We start from the raw sequence: 21,727 nt of genomic DNA, 5'->3' as shown, positions 1-21,727 counted from the left end.
TAACTTATTTGCTTCAATGTACTTCTGCAACAGTTTGTCATCTCAACTCCTCTGAAAACACACAACAGAATTTCATGAAATTGTGTAGATAATAAGGACATACTATGTAGATGTGTATATTGACAGGAAATTATTATTCAGTTTTTTTTTTATTATACAATTTTTTTTCTTATACTTATTTAATTTCTCCAATGACAATGTGGGGACGTGGGGTATGTGAGCGTGCTCACTAAGGTTCTTTAATTGTCACAAATTGCTGGTACAACAGTCCAATGTGCTGCACCTCATTAATTAATAAGTGATAGCCTTCCATAAAGGAGTTTAAGTGTCAAGTTGTTATATTTGTTGTATACATCAATTTATTTACCCTATTTCTGGAATATTCTCTACGGTCATAATTATTTAGTTCTTTATGTATTTCGTGATGAATAGTTTGACACAAACTGAGAGATTTATAAGTGTGCGGTTGCTGATATTTATGTCGCTAAACAATTTTAAGCGACAATATTTCATCTTTATTATGATTTGAAGTCTACAGTTACTAAAACCTTTGTCGACAACAAAAAGAATGCATAATTTGATGCGACTGTCATAAAAGTGAGAGGTTTAGCTAGCTATAAAACCAGGTTCAATCCACCATTTTCTACATTAGAAAATACCTGTACCAAGTCAGGAATATGACAGTTGTTATCCATTCGTTTGATGTGTTTGGACTTTTGATTTTGCCTTTTGATTTTTGATTTTCCTTTTTGAATTTTCCTCGGAGTTCAGTATTTTTGAGTTTTTACTTTTTTTTTATAAGTCTATATTTATGTCGCGAAACAATTTAAAGCGACATAGTTTCATATGTTTTATGATATATTGACAATAAAGTAATATTTATAAGTTTAAATGGATTCTCAGACACAAAAGTGAAGAAATGAAGGTTTCTGGTTGCTGTTTTTGTTTGCTGTATCTATAAATGGTGCCCTAATCTATCCTTTTTAGTGATACTTCTGTGCCGTCATGAACATTTTCTTCTTATGATGGATAATTTGACACAAAATGAGAGCGGTATAAGTCTACGGTTACTTTTTTTTAGTGTCGATAACAATAATAGGCGACAGAATTTCTTTCTTTTGATTAATATTCTTGTACGTATACCAGCTTTGTAATTGAGTACTTTTTGTACCTCAAGATTAAATGTTAGACATTTAAGTGAAGGATTTAAAGTTTCAAATGGCTAAAACTGTTCTTCTCATCAATATAGGGTGCCAACATTGACCCTTTTCTTGCTGATTCCATTCAAGCATCCTATTTTATTCTTTTTGGTACATAGTTTTGAGTCGACGGAGTTTTTGAGCTCATCCAACAACTGGATTCCTCGATCGTCCTCTTCCATTGATGTTAGTATAGTGGCCAAATTGACGGTCCCCTTTTTTATGTTGTCTTTACAATTTCCAGCAGTATTTTGGCCTCTTCCGGCTCAAAACTCCTACGCTTGTGGTGTCCTTTTTGTGAATTTAGGATGTCATCGTTAACCTCTCGGTAATCCTCATCATCCTTTTGTGAATCTAGGTTGTCATCGTTAACCTCTCGGTAATCCTAATCATCCTTTTGTGAATCTAGGATGTCATCGTTAACCTCTCGGTAATCCTCATCATCCTTTTGTGAATCTAGGATGTCATCGTTATCCTCTCGGTAATCCTCATCATCCTTTTGTGAATCTAGGATGTCATCGTTATCCTCTCGGTAATCCTCAACATCCTTTTGTGAATCTAGGATGTCATCGTTATCCTCTCGGTAATCCTAATCATCCTTTTGTGAATCTAGGATGTCATCGTTAACCTCTCGGTAATCCTAATCATCCTTTTGTGAATCTAGGATGTCATCGTTATCCTCTCGGTAATCCTCAACATCCTTTTGTGAATCTAGGATGTCATCGTTAACCTCTCGGTAATCCTCATCATCCTTTTGTGAATCTAGGATGTCATCGTTAACCTCTCGGTAATCCTCAACATCCTTTTGTGAATCTAGGATGTCATCGTTAACCTCTCGGTAATCCTCAACATCCTTTTGTGAATCTTCTTCTCCATGAAACGTAGTAGCTTCTAAATCAATCTCTTTATCTTTTTCGTCTCTCTCGAAGTCTTCCTCATTTATCTTATCCATTGGTGTTTCTTTCTTTTCCATCTCTGTAACGACGGGCCAATGTATGCTGTTGCTAATGGCTTTGGTTGGAGCTGTATGAGCTATTTGAGATTCACAAGTACTGTTAGTGGCAGTGTCGTTCGGAAGTTCGACAATGTTAGTAATTTTCATCGGCGCCATAACGTTAGCTATCAAATTGGTCACCTTGATTGCGTTGTTTCTACGGTTAATTATGTTGTTATGGCGATAAGCCGTCCCAGGACTGTGGGTCATGTGAGCGGCCAAGGATTCCCTGCTGGTATGGTCAGCCAATGTTACGTCTGTGGTCGTGATGCATTTTTGGTTTATCGGTCCCTTCTTCCAGATGTTCTGGATTGCCTTATTGATTAAGCTGGACGTCATACTCGAAAATTACTGGTCAATTGGGACGGTAATAAAGATGGGCTGCTTTGGATCGAGTTGAAACTCTGATTTTCGTTGTCCATTGAATGTAGGACAGCACCATATTGAAGATGTCGTGTGACATTCCCAGGTTAACTGGACCCTGTGAACCCGTTTTGTGTTCTGCAAATAAATGGGGCATAAAAACTAAATTTAAGATATGTTTTAATCATCAGTATATAAGCCAATCAAAAAAGGCCTTTCATATATTAATTGTATGGCATATCAATACGTCATTTCACATGTTATGCATACTAATTAACTTATTATCAATTGCTTTATTTAATTTTCCTCGTATGGCATATTTTTTTCGGTAAATGTCAAATATTGAAAAAAAAAAAAAAGAGAAACCCTTTTCCTTATTTCTCCAATTTATTTCATCAACTTTGACCAAGAAATAAAAAAGTTAACAAAAGAAAAAAACAAATAACGACTTACCTTTTTGGTATTCTCTCTTCGACTGCAACCTGAAGAATGACCAAATTAGGCAATGCAGGGCCTAAGGTACTCTATAACATGAAAAGAAGTATCATCCTTTTTGCATGATAATCACTTCCGATATGTATTACAATGGTTAAATATCAATAGAAGTAAAAAATAAATCACCTAAATTTAAATAAAAAAAAAGATGTGGTATGCTTGCTAATAAGACAACTCTCCACAATTAGTAGTGGACGTGGCAGAGTACTTTTACATCCCAACAAAAAAGGTAAACTAAATACAGATATGAGAGTACTGGCAGTAACTTACAGCTGGTCTAAAGCAACTAACTACTAAGAAAAGAAATTATGCATCTCAGACTGTATGTTCCAACTTTTTTTTAAAATTCGTAATTTTTGGGTCAATGTATGACTTAGGTTACCAAATACCGTTTGGACAAAACACCTCTTTTTTGGCTTGTTTTGTAACAATGACACGGTTTTCACTTGCCGTTGTGTTGTTTTTTTCAGGATTTTAGTGTCTTTTTTCTTTGTTCTCGGTACCAGTTTTCTTTTAAACTTAATCTCTTCACTTTCTAGTTTTAATGACGAAGTACTATCTTTTCTTCTTTTAAACTTAATCTCTTCTTCACTTTCTTGTTCTGATAACGAAGTAATTACTCGCCGTTGCGTAGGTTTTCTTATGTTCTTTGTTTCTATTTTCTCTTTTTCCGGTACCAATTTTCTTCTTTTAGCCCCAATCTCTTCTTCACTTTCTAGTTCTGATGACGAAGTACTATCTTTTCTTTGCGTAGGTTTTCTAATGGTTTTGTTGACAATTTTTTTTTTGACCGGTACCGTTTTTTTTCTTTCACCCTCGCTCTCTTCGTCACGTTCTTGTTCTGGTAAAGCAGTTATCACTTGCTGTTGTGTAGGTCTGTCGTATTCAGAGTAATCTTCTTCGCTTGTTTGTTCTGGCACAGTTATCACTCGTCTTTGCGTATGTCTGTACATCTCACTTTCGCTTGCGTATTCAGAATCCTCACTTTCATATTCGTATGCAGAATTCTCACTTTCACATTCATATTCGGAATCCCCACTTTCGCTGTCGTATTCTTCTATGGATTCTATCTGTCTTGCCCTTTCAAACAGCACACAGTTCAACTTTTGCCGCGATTTTGGAGGAGGAGGCGTTGGTGGAATATCCTCATCTTCATACATATCCCCAGAGTCAGACATCTGAAAAACATGAAGATTTATGTAAGCTATTGTCCTATAGACTGAACTAAATGGCTACATTTTTTGTGGTATTTGGCTACTTTCTTGCGGTATTTGGTTACTTTCTTGCGGTATTTGGTTACTTTTTTGCGGTAATTGGCTACCTGATTCGCGGTATATGGCTACTGAGGTGTGGTAAACGACTACATCATTGCGGTAATGGCTACAATGAAGCCTTTACCGCGTATAAGAAGCCAATCACCACCTGCGGTAATCGGCTACATAATTGCGGTAAAGACTACAATGTATCCATTACCGCATTTAAGTAGCCATATACCGCTGTGGTAGACGGCTACATCATTGTGGTAATAGATACATGGTAGCCTTGTTACCGCAATAATGTAATTTTTCGCAATATGTAACCATTTACCACACAAAATGTAGTCTATTACCGCAGGAAAGTAGCCGTTTATCTCAAATATGTCGCCTACTACCGCAAGTATGTAGCCGACTACCACAGCGGTATATGGATACTCGCTTGTGGTAGTTGGCTACTTTCCTGCGGTAAATAACTACATCTTGCGGTAATTGACTACATTTTCTGTGGTAAATGGTTTCATTTTGCGGTAAATTACTACATTATTGCGGTAAATGGCTACAATAATGACAACAATAGCTAACATGGATACATATTTTTTTATGTTTTAAGGTTGGAATGACTAACATTAACGGATGTTTTGATACTGTGAACTATTACTTCAAAATTATATTCATATATGAGTAAAATAGTAATGTTTTTTTCTAACTTGAAAATATATTTTGATGTTTTTGATAGTTTTGACCCTTTACATGCAATTATGATTTAAAACTGATACAGTTTTCTTGATTATGAAATTGCACAGAAACACTCATGATAAAAGGAACTTACGATTTAATTCTTTTCCCCTTTATCTTCTTTTTCTTTTCTTTATAGCCTCTGAACTAAATAAAATAAGAAAGTGAACTAAATAAAATGAGAAAAAAAAGAAAAAAAAGATTGTCACAAGGTATAGTTCAATTTACAAAAGGATAAATTTAACAAAATAATGCCAAATTTACGTTTACTCCAACAAAAGTATGAGGAGGACAGATTAAAATTGACACTCCGTAAATTTTATGGACACCATCACGAATTGGTGGATCCATACGATGTGTCTTTAACCAAACTAGCTAAGGACATTTTTACCACATGGTAGATTGTGGTTTGTCATTATGTCGTCTAATCTTTTAATTACCAAACGTGACTTATTCCCGATTGTGACTGTTTTGCTGAGTGTGAATTTGCATTACTATAAGACGGGTTACGGTACTTGTCTATCCCAAATTCATGTATTTAGTTTAAATGTTTAATGTTTTATTTGTAATTCTCTTCGGATTTTGTCAAATGTGTTGACGTCTTTTCTATTATATTTATGTGTTATGGAACGAAAAATTAATCACCGCCGTCATTTATTAAGTTTAATTTTGGTCTACGTAATCTGTACGATAATTTACGTTTGAAGTTGGATTCATAACATACTGCACATATGTATATTATAGTTAATTGCTATTAATAAGTATTGCAATATGCATTGTGTTTAAATGCAATATCAGTATTTAGTTCTATTTTAATCTTTAATCAATCCTAATTCTATCTTACTTTTGAGATATAGTTTTTCATATGTGACGTCATTTTTCTGCTGTTTCAGAAATTTCATATAATTATTCAAATGTGACGTAATTTTTAATGCCTTTTCACCATCGTATGTGACGTCAATTTCATAATTTACTGCGTTGAGGCCTGGACTCAGTCGGGTGTGTCTATTCTGTGTTGGTCTTTCATTATGTAATCGTGTTTGTTTTATATGAGTTAATACTTCAGTTTCATTATGTATATCTGTTATATTCATTTGATAAAATTTACTGTTTGCAATAGCATTATTTGTTCTAAATAATAAGGATGTTCTTATCCCAAACATAAAATCTTAGCCGTATTTGACACAACCTTTTTCAACTTTTGATCTTCAGTGCTGTACAACTTTGTACTTTTTTTTTCGCTTTCGATCTTTAATATCTGGGCGTCACTGGGGAGTCTTGTGTGGACGAGGCGCGTTTTTGGCGTATTAAATTTTAAACCTGATGCTTTTTTTATTCATTAATCATGTGTTTCTTTGTCTAATACGTTCTCCTATTTATTTGTATTGTAGTCCTGTAATATTATGTTGTCATTTTAATGTTATATTTAACATTGCACTTAAAGTGCGAGGTTTGGCATGCCACAAAACCAGGTTCAACCCACCATTTTTTCCTTTAAAAATGTCCTGTACCAAGTCAGGAATATGGCCATTGTTATATTATAGTTCGTTTCTGTGTGTGTTACAATTTAATGTTGCGTCGTTTGTTTTCTCTTATTTTTGAGTGTAAATTGACATTGCGATAAGACGTGTCACGGTACTTGTCTATCCCTAATTCATGTATTTGATTTTGATGTTATATTTGTTATTCTCGTGGGTTTTTGTCTGATGCTTGGTCCGTTTCTGTGTGTGTTACATTGTAGTGTTGTGTCGTTGTTCCCCTCTTATATTTATGCGTTTCCCTCAGTTTTAGTTTGTTACCCCGATTTTGTTTTTTGTCCATGGATTTATAAGTTTGAACAGCGGTATACTACTGTTGCCTTTATTTATTTTGATATCTGATGTCGAACATTACAATAATCAAATATGCCTTGTTCAGTCTTGGGAAGCCGCCCATTATTTGATGAATGTAGAGTCGTTCAGGCATTCTTGATGATATGAAATGAAAAAAATATTTTAATCAACGGACGGACGGACGTAAACGTTGCATTTTGTGCTCGACCGAGTAACTTAAAATCTGGAGTTCTGAGGTAGCCTATAGACAATATAACGACTGAAATAGAAAATAAATTCAGTCATACTTATTTTCTCTTTAGAAAGGTAAAGTAGCCTTTCCCGCTATTTGGACTGTCATACCGAGAAAACGAAAAAAAAAAAAAAAAAATAAAAATAGAGATAAGGTTTTGACGATATTTGGCACAAATGGAATTAGCCTAGTGACAAACTTTGAGTAAAAATTTCAGAGCGATATCTTAAGAAATACAAAACTAACTTAGTGGAAAATCTACATAAGAATTATGATCGTTGTCCTGGTATACCCCCTTACTAGTATGTGACTGAGACTGTCTATTTTTGATACCCCACCCCACCCCCCATTTTCGGGGACAGGGTTAGGGGCGTTTTGGGCTCAAACTGTAGCTTCTTTGGCTAATCCAAGAGTGCCATGAGACTTCTTCTGTTTTACTTCACATTCTTCATGACTCTTTCCGGACGTGTTCATGTTTTCTAATTCGTTTTCACTTTATTGTTTGATGTTATCGGGTATATCATACTCAATGGTACCTGTCGAATCGTTGTCAGTGTCATCTTTGGGCCAGTGAATCGACTTCGTAATGTTCCCAAGATCACTTCCCTTTCCCTGCATTATATCATGCACCACTTGATTGTCACTGTTCATTGCGTTTTGGATCTTAGTCAACTGCGTTTGATTTCCTTCCATGACCGCAGCTATCATGTTTGTAACGGGAACCGCTAGTTCTCTGTGCTGGTAGAGCGCGTCGAGCGAGGATTTCTCTACCAGCGGGAATTTGGGTCCTCACTGCTGTCGAGGTGGCCTTTCTTAGGCGATTGACAGTTATAGTTTTGTTGACTGGACCCTGGTCCCATACCCGCTGTATGCCTTTGTTTACCTGAGAACTCTGCAATAAAGACACTGTACCAACACTCTTGGGGAATGTGGTAAAGATACTTTGCTCCTTTGCAACCGGATCACCTGGGATAATTTTTAGCATTTGAATATTATCTTTCAGAAATCCATAGAGTTTTGCATTGACATGCATAACAGCTGGACCGCCTTCCTGCGTCTTGAGTTGGGCCACCTGAAATAGATGTAACAACCAATACACTATTATAACTTATGTGCAGTCCGTTAAAGCATTTATGTATCCAATTATCACTGCGTTAATTGGTCACACATTTGCGTTTAATGGTAACAATGTACTCATTTACCGCAACAATGTATTGAATTAACGCATGACTGTATTTAATTACCGCAGCGTTAAATGGTCACCTATTTGCGTTAAATGGTTACAATGTGCCCATTGACCGCAAACATGTATCCAATTAACGCCGGATTGTATTCAATTATCGCAGCGTTAAAGTTGCGGTAAATGGCTACTGTGTAACAATTTAACGCATATTTTTACCAAATTACCGCATGAATGTATTCAATTACCGCTTCGTTAATTGGCAACATGTTTGCGTGAAATGTTTCATTATAGCGTTAATTGGCAACACGTTTGCGTGAAATGGCAACATTATTGCGTTAATTGGCAACAATAATGCGTGAATTGGCTACATTGTAAAGTAAACATTTTTTTGAAATATGCATACGCAGAAAAGACATTTTTTTTAACACTTATTAGGATTTTATTAACCTTGATAGACGCATCATCATTGATTATTTACTGTGATGGTCCTTATGAAAACTTTTCCCGCGTCATGTTTTCATTGTTGATTTATTAGCCATGAAATGCTTTCATTCATTCTCAACAGGATATAAGATTTACTTACTGTTATAGAAATACCACCATCATCGGTTCTTCTTGCCCTGTCAATGCTCGCAGCGATGTTAAGGGCATTTCAAGAAATTTCCCATTTTTATACAAAAGAAACATCATATTGAACTCAGAGATGTTTTTCTCTGTCTAAAAGTCAAAATACACGTCAAAGGAGTAAACGGATGGAAAAGGGTCTATTCTTATTTACATTCCAAACTTTTATTTTTAGAAAAATATAAATACACTAGTGTCACGTGACTTCAAACTGAAAGTAACGACATTTTCCAAAAAAGTCAAAAGTGCAGGTTGAAGATGAAATCGGATCACCCTGATTTGGTCTCCCTGTAATCGGCATAACTTGTTTTACTTGGAAAGTGCTGCTACTAGTTTTTTATTAGATGTTTTGTAAATAAAAAACAATAAAACATGGAGAATTTTATCGATTTATTGACTTTTTGGCACTTCGGGTTGTAAAATTTCCTTTACACGAACGCTATATAACTATAGTAGCAGCACTTTTTGAAAAATATGCAATGTGGCCTTTCTACCAATACCAGAATGTAGTGGGTTGGGATAGCTCTTGTACCTGCACTTTTCAATTAATTTAACGTGTAGTAACATAATCGCCATGAAATGCAAGTAAAAAGCGCTTGAAAGACCCTGTAATAGTCGGATCGGCTGCCGGAAAAACTATGTGTATATTTTGTTTTCACCGGCGTTTTATGTAATAATATAATTGAGCGAATAAACAAATATGCTCTTATTGCTTGCTTAATCATTTGAAGGAAACAAATTCAGAATTATTCAGGTCATTATTATGTTTATGTGTAGCACTCCAAACGTCGATTAGTGTTGGCGCACGCAGCCCTCCCCCTTTTTTTTGTTCAAATTCGGCATCTGCATAGGGTGCTTGTATAGCTCTGATTTCACAAGTGCGAGTTCATATGAATTAATAGATTACCCTACTATGTCTCTTCTAGTGTTTGTGTATTGTAAACCATTAACATTTTACTGAAAAAATTGCATTTTCATAAAGAATTCAGAAATTCATTATTTTTTTGTTTGATCGGTGTGTCATTGGTAATTTTAAAATTTAAATAAAATAACCTACCTGCATAAAAATATTCAAATTTTACTTGTTGAATATCTGCTGTTAATCAAGTGTGACTGGTATCAATTTGTTAATCATGATTGGGAGGTCTTTTTGAATTTATTCTCATGGGGGGGGGGGGGGCATACGCAGGGTGATTTTGTTTTGCCTCTAAATGTTGGATTTTCAACAGTTGTCAGGCTAGTTATTTTTGTATGGCTTGCTTTTTTTTTTTATGTCCCTTGGTATTTCCTGTATTTCCTGTATTTTGTTGGACAGAATATTCCTTTTCAACCCATTCATTGCCATTTGGAGCAAAATTTTACTTATTCTAACATTTTTAAAAGTTTTAAAAGTATACATTTTTACCATGACGTTGGAAATAGTGACCTATTTTTTATGTCGCTCATTTCGTATTAAAATCCTGCCTACTGTACAAAGTGGCCACCAATACAAATGGACAGCCAAGAAATAGCTGCATGTGCTTACGTGACATTCAGCACAATCAACATGATCAATCGTGTTTTCATTGCTGAGATTGGAGCCATTTTTTTGTCAGAATAAAAGAAATTCTATGTACCAGTATATATAACCTTGCCCTATGTGCCCCCGGGCATAATAAGGACATGTAGGTAGGTAGTATATATAAAAATACATTAATGACAAACTTAATAAATTGTTTTACATATACAAAATCCAAAAGTTTCAGATGAATGAATCATGATATAGGGGACAGGACAAAAAAGTCAGTATAGGAAAGTAAAAATGTAAATGTATGTACATGTAAACGCTTATAAAACTACTGCCTACCAAAAATCATGGGTAAATCTTTACCTGACCCAATCACAAAAGTAACACAACTTAATTGTAATTGTTAATCAAAACTTCATTGGCAATTATACCACATCATCTTATTTTTGTATCAAATTCTAGCTGTACAGTCTGTACTATGTACATACATATGATACATGTAAATTTAAAATAAGAAGTAATTTCTGTCTGTGTGTTGGGAATGATGTCTCATTGCCATACATGTATACATTGTATACAAAGTGGTAATCAAATGAATGAATCATGATATAGGGGACAGGACAAATATAATATAATTCCGATTTCCAAGTATACATGTACCTGTAGAAAAGTTAGATACACATGAACATGTATGTAAATGTACATATGTACAAAATAGCAGCTACATGATATAAATGCAAACAAAGAAAAATACCCCTTTTTTTTGGTTCAAACATTGTGTGGCTGTTACACTTGTAGTCTTGTACAGAGGTCTTGCTCAGTATTGAAGGCAAACATCAATATGACCAACAACTGCAATCAAAACACTTTATTATGCTTTTGAACCTTTTGTAAACCTGTAGTTTGTGTGTTATGAAATGAGATTGAAATATAAATAATGACAAATTATGATTTTCTTGTTCTCTGGTGGCCAATACATAAATGTACATGTATAGGACTATTTGTTCCCTGATGGAGAGTTGATTCATTGGCAATCATATGTCATATTCTTACTTTTATTATTACATGTACATGCACTTCCATTAGTGGTGCATCAGTGAATTGCATGCATACATGTACATATCTCATGAAAATGTACATATCTGTAGGTTTACTGGTATGATTAATATTTATATAGAATTGCCTGTAATCGCCATAAAAATAACAAAACACTCATATAAGTCTTATAAATGAATATTTCAAAATTCCTCTTTATCATGTTTACAATTCAACTGAATAGCATGTCTATTTGTAGATCTCTCACTCGTCTTGGTTAGATATTGCAGATTTTTTTTATATATTTCATGAAAGAGACAACAAATTACATTTTTTACATCCATGAAATACAATTTTTTTAACTGAAATCCTTTTTGAAGCTCCTATTCTAAGAATATTCACAAATCTCCGAACTGCTGATATCATGTATATTTGGAATTCATTTTAACTGAGGTAAAAAAATCAACTTCAATAATGATGAAAATTAATATTCCTCGTTTTTTTCAGCATCAAAACACTAAATTCCAATTCATTTGGTCTTGAAACATTCAATGCTTCTGCTTAGTACGGTACATTATGTAGAAATGCTGCCTTTTTTCTATTTTTCACGGATATATTTGGTAGCTTTCTAAACAAATTTTAATCAAATCTTCCATAATCATGATAATGGCCATGATGAGTTATAAGTAACTTTTAACTGGTGTCTGACTGCAGGTCTAAGGTCTTTATCCCTGAAATATAAAAATCCAAATATAATACATGTACAATGTATATATCAAATGAAATTTTCAAAATGAAAAAAGTAATCAAAAGTTAGTGCAAACATACTTCTTCAAAAAGGTACAATTAAAATGCTAACAAAATAATTCCCATCCTTTTTTACCTGTAGTATATAAATGTCTTCATTCAACATTTGAACAAAAAATAAATTTTCCACACACATTTAAAAAAAAGCGCACTATGTAATAAATATTTAAATTTATGTACTTATATCTCCTTTTCCAAATGTGAACAATGACAGGAATACTTCAATATCAACATGATCAATATCAGTAATCCACAAGAAATTTTAGCCAGCAAGTTCAGTATATTATTATAGGTGTATCTGTCATGTCTGTGTTAATAAATATTATTGCTGGTACAGACACTTCATTTTTAATTAAGAAATTATCATGATTTATATTGGGTACATTACTTATTGTATTACAATTCTTGAAGAATGGAAAATTGTGATATTTATAATTGCTATTTCAGAAAATATCTACATACTTGTACAGTTACTTATGTGTCATGCATGTATAGATTTCAGAACGTCAGTTCTTATAAAAATGAAAACATTTTGTATTCAAAGTTGCCTTTTAAAATCATTGCCATATAACATGTATAAAGTTCTAAATTTACATCATACAATCTTCTCACGATGTAAGAAAACAGAAATTTATTTGCACGTACATGTATTATAAGAACAGGAAGAAAAGCCTGGCTTGCTAACATATTTAAACCGTTAAACAATCAACTTTAACCCCACCACATTCTGTATGTTTGTGTCTGTAATTAAGCACTTGTTGTTTGTTGCTGTTGTTTGTTTGTTTGTTCATTCATTTTTTTTTGTCCACATAAATTAGGCCATTAGTTTTCTCCTTCAACATGTTTATTAACATTTATGATTTGGGGCCTTTTATGTGTTTTTCTCATTGTTGAAGGCCATAATGCCTAAATGGTGACCTATAGTTTTTAATTTCTGTTTTACTTGGACTTTTGAGGAGAGTCGTCTCATTGTACAATAAATTTCTTTTCGTTATAAGGCTTAACGAATACCGTTATGCGTAGTAATTTGCACGGGTGACTTAAGCGGGAATTAAATCATTCGACGGTTTGCATTCAATCAGTCTACACGTTTAATTCAATTGCTGTTAAGATCTGTTTGACTTTTATTTTGTTTTTGTTTAAAAAACACTTGTTGCTCTATAGGTACTGTCTTTACACGTATATTAAGATTATTCTTATAGACTTGTACAATTCAATAGATGCACATGTATACTTCCAAAGTTGCGAATTGTTTCTAATTTTTGTAATTATATTTTGTAGATTGTTCAGGCTGTTGATCATACTTCTAGTGAACAGGTGAAGAGAATGTGATAAGGACCGTTTTTTGGCGCAACACCTGCCATTCTATTTTGTTTTTTCCACATGTTATTATGTTCCGAATGTATTATTAAAAGACTGGATGCTGCAAACCTACATCCCATAGTATATATGTGTTTTGTGTTATTAAGCCTTGTATAGAAAAGAAATGCTTCATGTTCGGTTGAACCCGTGAAAAAGAACATAAATAGTTAGATAATTGCAGGATAAACAATTTACCTGTCTATAATAAGGATCCCAAATTCAAACCATTACTTTATATTTCATCAAAGCTTGAATGGCATACTGTAACCTCAGTCCTGTAATTCTCAGGAGACCTTGTAATAATATACTTTAGTTTTAAAATAAAGAGCATGAAAAAGTGATAACAACACGTTTAATAATTTCATGCGTCCAAAGTGCTTTTCTGGATTTACCTTTATCAGGAACACTCATCAAAGCCAAACATTTAAATCCAAAGATGTATAAGTACAAAGATGAGTGTTCCTGATAAATGTAAATCCAGAAAAAAGATAAAACCGCATGACTTTAAAATTATGCCAAAAAATTAAAATGAAAAAATAAAATAAAATGGAAATACCGACCTACCTACCCTATTTATTTGATGTATGTAACCTTAAACAGACATATATTGTGTTTGCCTAATACATGTACTAATAAATTTCATACTATGAATGGCAAAATCCATTATCAGAAAGGAATTGCAGCAAAAAAATTGAAAGAAGCAATACATGCAATAACAGACTAATATGACTCATAGATGGGAACATGAGGAAGGCATTCCAGTTAATCTCAACAAAGCCTTTTAAGAAATAATAATATTATTTGGACTTTGTGTTTATAAAACATGGAAACACTAGGGGAAAAAAAGCAGAAACATACCGGTACATTGTTTCACAGAAAATAACAAGCTGACTGCAGTCATTTTTAATGGACATAAAGACTTGCTGTCACTTTTAAACCTTCTTGAATTGCATCTGATTTTAAACATTGCTATCTATTTATAGTTCTTTTTTGTATCCGTTGGGGACTTTTAAATTCAAAGGACACAAATAAACACAAATAATATAGCTTTTGTTCTAATATTTTGCTCTCAATATAAAATAACAACTGCTACCCACATCGCCAAGAAAAGAGAGAGTTAAAATCATGCTGGATACGGAAAAACCCTTTCCAGTTCAAGAATGATACAGATACAAGACTGTGAACTAGCAACACTTATTTATAAAAAAATTAGGTATATAACAATACATCATGTACATGGACCATAATAAATATTAAATAGATATATAAAACTTTTTTTGACAAGCACGAGAAATTTAAGAGTATGACAGGAAACAGGGAAAATAAATAATGAAATAAGGGAAAATATGAAGCACACATCGTACCAAACACGAAACATAGAAAGATAAAACGTCTAAACACGAAAACAAGTTGTTGACCTTCTGCTATTGTCTGTTCTATGGTTGGGTTGCTGTCTCTTTGACACATTTCCCATTTCAATTCTCAATTTTAGGTTAAAAAAAAAGGAAAATGTTGCACAAAATTGACCCTAAAATTTAAGTTGAACAATCATGACAATACCAACAGCACTTTAAGCAGAAGACACTATAATATGGACTTCACATTGATTAAATGGTGGGAGTAGAGTTTTGGCCTTGGGGGTTTCCGCCTATCTGGTCTGTTCGCCCTGGGTCTGTTTTGGGAGCGGGTGATCAAGTGTACATCATACATGTATGTGGTAGAGCTCCAGATTACGTGTTCAGGGTTCCTTTTATTAGCATAAATTTAAGTGTCCAGGGCACTCCAGGTCCCATTTGAAAAAGATTAGGAAAATCACTGATATATTAAGACTTGTGAAATACAAAGAATGTCAGACAATGGAGTTTGTGATAATGAATTATATTAGACATATGATGAAATCAATGGTATTTACATGTATATTAAAGAAATTCAACTCCGGTGTAAAGTGTACTTCCTCTATTCCAAATAATTACAAGATACAGCGCCTTATTAGATACATGTACATGTACGAAACATTCAAGTGGACAATGCTTTCTCAGTCTTTATCTATATTGCACACAATAATAATAGCAAATTGGTCTATTCTTAGTCTAAAAAATTAAGACATCTTGCAAGGCTATTTTATTTTAGCTTTGAGCCTTCCTGCGAAAAACGAAATAGCTTCATGTAGCCTTGTAAGAGGTTACAATTATATCTGAACATGAACTGCTAAATTACAGACCTAGTCCAAATAATTATGATGTCTGGCAAGGCTATTTAAATTTTTTTCTTGGACGCCTTAAGCTACCTACTGGCCGTCTCAGATAAAAAATAAAAATAGTCTTGCCAGACGTCTTAATTATTTGAACTATTACCAATTACAGACCAATACAAAAATGTTTGTTAGGGATGATGAATTGAAATAATTATTTAAAGGTGGTTTTGATGTAGTCCAAATAATTATGACGTCTTGAAATGCTAGTTTATTTTTTTTCTTTGACGCCTTACTTTCGATCTTGAAAGGCTATTTTTTTTTTCTTTGACTTCGAAAGTAAAAAAAAATATAATAGCCTTTCAACACGTCATATTTATTTGTAGTAGTTTTGATGAAGAATAATTAGCCCCGGCAAATAAGTTTTTTTTATTTGATGTGTCCTGCAGGAATATTTTTTTTTACTTTGGACGAATGGCATGATGTAAATAAGTACAATGTATACATAACCGATGGCACATTGGCGGATACAAGGGTTTGACCCCCCCTTTTTTTTTGGCCGATCAATGCATTTGAATGGGAACCCCCCTTTGTCCTGGGTTGGGAACCCCTCCTTTATAAAATGGCTGGATCCGCCCCTGTGGCATCATGCAATTGAAAAACATGTATTTGCCCTTTATAATAGTTAATGCATATTATTATTAAAAAAGCGACAAGAGGCACAGGCACATGTTTTTTTTATTTTATTTCTTCATTTTCCTAAATTATCTGACACAAGATGAACGTTCATAATTTGTTTGGACCATAGGATTAACAAACACCTGTGAAAAAGAACCCCTGTGTGTCGGTGTCTTTCGTATAAAAATGATAGACACTGGCCATGGTTGAAATTAAATATTGCAACACGTGGTTAAATGTATATCTGATCTATCCGATGCACAAGCCATTCATGCCGTCTGCATAATTTTAGTATATCTCTAGATTATAATCACAGGCACTTGTCTCAGAAAAAAAAATTCCTATATACCTTAATATAACACAAGGTACTTAACTATTTTTTTTGAAAAATGACCCCCAGTCCCGAATTCCCGTTGTTTTTCGATTTCTCGGTTGTCAAACCTACTTAAACTTAATATGCCGTAAATCTAAATTGATTTATCTACACAATGGTATATGACACGACTATCATTGTTGTCGGGATCATTAGTATCAGGTCTCAGAAGTCGGTCAACGGGATTTTTTTTGCATTCATAAGGACCTAAGAGCTACGGTTCCGCAGCTAACAAGTGCACGGCTGCTTCAATTATCTTCAATTAACAGACTTGCAAACTGCAAGCTTCACGACTACATTGAATTTCCAAATAAGGTAAAAAGTGGGCGGAGCTTAAACTTAAACTCCGCTTGCGATCTTTCTTTTGATAAATACAGCTTTCACTCAAATTATTTCCATTATTTGGTGTGAAAATACATTATAATATGAAAAAAGACACCATATGAGATATAGTTCATCATTTATGCGATACGCGTAGCTTACCTATTGCTACATTTAGTACTGTGTCTGCAACGTCAAAAGTCGCCCGCCATTAAACATTGTGATCCAGATAGGGGAAATAACTCCTGCACTATTTTTTATTCGGTTTTGCGGGAATATCACCTTAATTTCGCTGCGCTGTTGATGGTTATATTACTCACTGCCATCAGCCTTTGTGCATTTGTTTGTAAAAGTCGTAACAGCATATAATCTCTGACGTCATAAAACGTACTTGGCACCACCTGTGTACTCTTGTTGGCAATTTTTTTCTCTATAGTTTGGGCGTATTTCGAACTCAGGAACATTTGGATGTCGACAGGTAGAATCATAGTTTCTACAAAAGAAAAGAAAAATTATAAACAGAACACCATAGTGGGCAAGTCTAACTTACGGTTGTGAACACACTAAAGTGACTTCAAAAATGTATGTATGTATGTATGTATGTATGTATGTATGTATGTATGTATGTATGTATGTATGTATGTATGTATGTATGTATGTATGTATGTATATACGTATGTTTGTTTGTATGTATGTGTGTGTACATGTATGTTTGTATACATATGTTTGTATACATGTATGTATGTATATATGAAGGTGTTTATATGTGTGTGTATGTATGCTTATGTATATGTATATGTGTATAAATGTGTGTATAATATATGTATGTACACATATATGTATGCATGCATGAATATATGTGGATGAGTATGCGTATTTGTGTTTGTTATTCGTGTATGCATATAGATGCACGAAATGGTATATGTTTCTGTAGTAAATGTATACACTTTACATGGAGACATATATGTGTACTTTTCATATAATAATAATTAAAATATATAAAAACATGTAGATGTGGTATTACATACGTTATTTGTGTCTTTGACTGGTCCTTTTTTTGTCTTTTATTTCCTTATCAACAAAACAAAATAAACTGAAGAAAACTAAAGATTGATTGAATAAATAAAAAAAGATAACACTAAAAGTGGAAAGTGTTGAAGACAAAAATGAGTAAACTGAATAAAGCAGAAAACCGTTTAAAGATATCTCTTATAATTAAATAGTAAATAATAAAACCGGGCCTGAATAACTTTTAAAAGTCCGTAATAATTATAATGTGCACTGAAATGGCTTGCCAACTTTTTCATAACATCCATGTTTAATAAGCTATCTTTAATTTTGATAATGCGTCTGAAAGAGTTTTACTTTATCTTTTTAAAGCAGGAAACCGTTTAAAGATAGGGTTAGGGTTAGGGTTAGGGTTAGGGTTAGGGTTAAGGTTAGGGTTAGGGTTAGGGTTAGGGTTAGGGTTAGGGTTACAGTACTTGCAACCTTAGGCGTTACTATTTCAGCGATCAGTCAGCGGTCATCGATCAGTCACCGATCAGTCAAGTTCGCGTCAAACTCACGTCAGCAATCCGTCAGACTTATAGTAAAAGTAATTGACTGATCGGACTGATCGGACGGATAGTACCGATCGACCTTGATGACGGATTGAACTTTAATACGTCACATGATAAACTAATACAAATTACGGAATCTTAGTTTCGTTTAATCTAATTAAAATGGCGACTATTGAAAATCGAACGTTCAATTATACATTTTGTTTATTAATTATTTAGCAAAGTTTTATGAATTGAAATGAAAAGAAATGTACAGATAAAACCTAAATTAAAATATCATCATTAAAGAATGGTCTTTTTCGTTTTATTTAGGTTATATATTTTCAAAACCGGCGAGTTCTAAAACGGTGTCTACATCGCGGTTTTTATTTTATTATTTTCCAAACATTCTCGGGAAAAACAAAATGAAAGAATCAGTTATTGAAAAATGTAGTCTATTTTTTTTCAATATTTTAAATTTTTGTATCCTTATCATCATAAAATTCTTTAAAAAAAACCTATCATAATCACGGACTTTCTATATTCTCGTCACAATCGAAGCATTTAAAACAACAAATTACAAAAATAACTGCTTTTAACAAGAAATAGAAATAATTTTCAACAATGCAAACAACATTACATTATATTTTTCTGAGAGTCTTTTTTTTAATAAAAAAGATAACTACTCCTAAACAATAAAAAGTACATCATTACATCTCAATTCTAATTAGCAGACTTGTCTCAAGATGGTAAAATAACTGATTTCAAATAAAATAATATCATCTTTAACAAAAAGAAGAATAATTTTGGTTATTCTAAACAATGCGAATAAAATTTTAGTATGATTTCTCTGACATTCCTTTAATTTTATGAACAAAAAAACTATTTCAAACTATAAAAATTACAAAATCCAATGGCGGTCAATAATTTTCAGTAAAATGAAGAAATATTTGCATTTTAGGCAACGCGTACAAAAATTTAATATCTTTTTCCTTAAAGTAAGCATGTTTTATGAGGAACAGCCAATCCTGATAAGTAATGAAATCATATGACGGTTAATAATTTGTATCAAAATAAATCAATAACTGCATTCTTATTCCACAAAAATAAAAGTTTAAGTATTTTAATTCTCATTATATTTCAATTCTAATAAGGAGACTTGTCTCAAGATGGTAAAAATAACTGATTTCAAATAAAATAGTATCATTTTTGATAAAAAGAAGAATAATTTTTATTATTTTAAACAATGCGAACAAAATTTTAGTATGATTTTTCTGATATTTTTTAAATTTTATTAAAAAAAACTATTTTAAGCTATAAAAAGTACAAAATTCCAATTTTTGATAAAAAGAAGAATAATTTTGATTATTTTAAACAATGCGAATAAAATTTTAGTAGGATTTTTCTGATATTCTTTCAATTTTATTGAAAAAACTATTCTAAACTATAAATAGTACAAAATTCCAATGGCGGTCAATAATTTTCAGTAAAATGAAAAAAATATTTGCATTTTAGGCAACACGTACAAAAATTTAATATATTTTTCTTTAAAGTATTTTATGAAGAACAGCCAATCATTATGTACAAAAAGTACTGAAATCATATGACAGTTAATAATATGCATCAAAATAAATCAATAACTGCATCCTTATTCCACAAAAATAAAAGTTTAAGTATTTTAATTCTCATTATATCTGAATTCTGATTAGAAGACTTGTCTCAAGATGGTAAAAATAACTGATTTCAAATAAAATAGTATCATTTTTGATAAAAAGAAGAATAATTTTGATTATTTTAAACAATGCGAACCAAATTTTAGTATGTTTTTTCTGATATTATTTTAATTTTATGAAAAAAAACTATTCTCAACTATAAAAAGTACAAAAATCCAAAGGCGGTAAATAATTTTCAGTAAAATGAAACAATATTTGCATTTTAGGAAACACGTACAAAAATTTTATATCTTTTTCCTAAAAGTAAGCATATTTTATGAAGAACACCCAATCTTGATGTACAAAAAGTACTAAAATCATGTGACGGTTAATATTAGTATCAAAATAAATCAATAACTACATTCTTATTCCACAAAAATAAAAGTGTAAGTATTTTAATTCTCATTATATCTCAATTCTAATAAGGAGACTTGTCTCAAGATGGTAAAAATAACTGATTTCAAATAAAATAGTATCATTTTTGATAAAAAGAAGAATAATTTTTATTATTTTAAACAATGCGAACAAAATTTTAGTATGATTTTTCTAATATTATTTTAATTTTATTAAAAAAAACTATTCTAAGCTATGAAAAGTACAAAATTCCAATGGCAGTCAATAATTCTCAGTCAAATGAAAAAATATTTGCATTTTAGGCAACGCGTACAAATATTTTATATATTTTTCTTTAAAGTAAAATTATTTTATGAAGAACAGCCAATCATTATGTACAAAAAGTACTGAAATCATATGACAGTTAATAATATGCATCAAAATAAATCTATAACTGCATTCTTATTCCACAAAAATAAAAGTTTAAGTATTTTAATTCTCATTATATCTGAATTCTGATTAGAAGACTTGTCTCAAGATGGTAAAAATAACTGATTTCAAATAAAATAGTATCATTTTTGATAAAAAGAAGAATAATTTTTATTATTTTAAACAATGCAAACAAAATTTTAGTATGATTTTTCTGATATTATTTTAATTTTATTAAAAAAAACTATTCTAAGCTATAAAAAGTACAAAATTCCAATGGCAGTCAATAATTCTCAGTCAAATGAAAAAATATTTGCATTTTAGGCAACGCGTACAAATATTTTATATATTTTTCTTTAAAGTAAAATTATTTTATGAAGAACAGCCAATCATTATGTACAAAAAGTACTGAAATTATATGACAGTTAATAATATGCATCAAAATAAATCTATAACTGCATTCTTATTCCACAAAAATAAAAGTTTAAGTATTTTAATTCTCATTATATCTGAATTCTGATTAGA

At 32.2% G+C, this 21,727-nt stretch overlaps 1 protein-coding gene and 1 long non-coding RNA gene across 2 annotated transcripts; both read right to left on the bottom strand.

Moving 5' to 3' along the window:
* Positions 1–2,663: 2,663 nt before the first annotated feature.
* On the bottom strand, positions 2,664–8,940 carry LOC139501853 (troponin T, fast skeletal muscle-like). The gene is made up of 5 exons (XM_071291076.1): positions 8,887–8,940; positions 7,990–8,178; positions 3,498–4,229; positions 3,010–3,080; positions 2,664–2,694 (listed from the first exon to the last, which is right to left on the bottom strand). The coding sequence occupies exons 1-5, from the start codon at positions 8,938–8,940 to the stop codon at positions 2,664–2,666; spliced, it is 1,077 nt and encodes a 358-aa protein (XP_071147177.1).
* Positions 8,941–11,637: 2,697 nt separating this feature from the next.
* Positions 11,638–17,416, bottom strand: LOC139501705 (uncharacterized). Its single transcript, XR_011658633.1, has 3 exons — positions 17,350–17,416; positions 13,820–13,917; positions 11,638–12,186 (listed from the first exon to the last, which is right to left on the bottom strand). It is a non-coding gene; the product is annotated as an uncharacterized lncRNA (long non-coding RNA).
* Positions 17,417–21,727: the final 4,311 nt, after the last annotated feature.

Source organism: Mytilus edulis, chromosome 13 (assembly GCF_963676685.1).
Source record: "Mytilus edulis chromosome 13, xbMytEdul2.2, whole genome shotgun sequence".
Taxonomy (NCBI): domain Eukaryota; kingdom Metazoa; phylum Mollusca; class Bivalvia; order Mytilida; family Mytilidae; genus Mytilus; species Mytilus edulis.
Note: the sequence above shows the minus strand (reverse complement) of the source record. Positions and strands in the feature narration are given on the sequence as shown.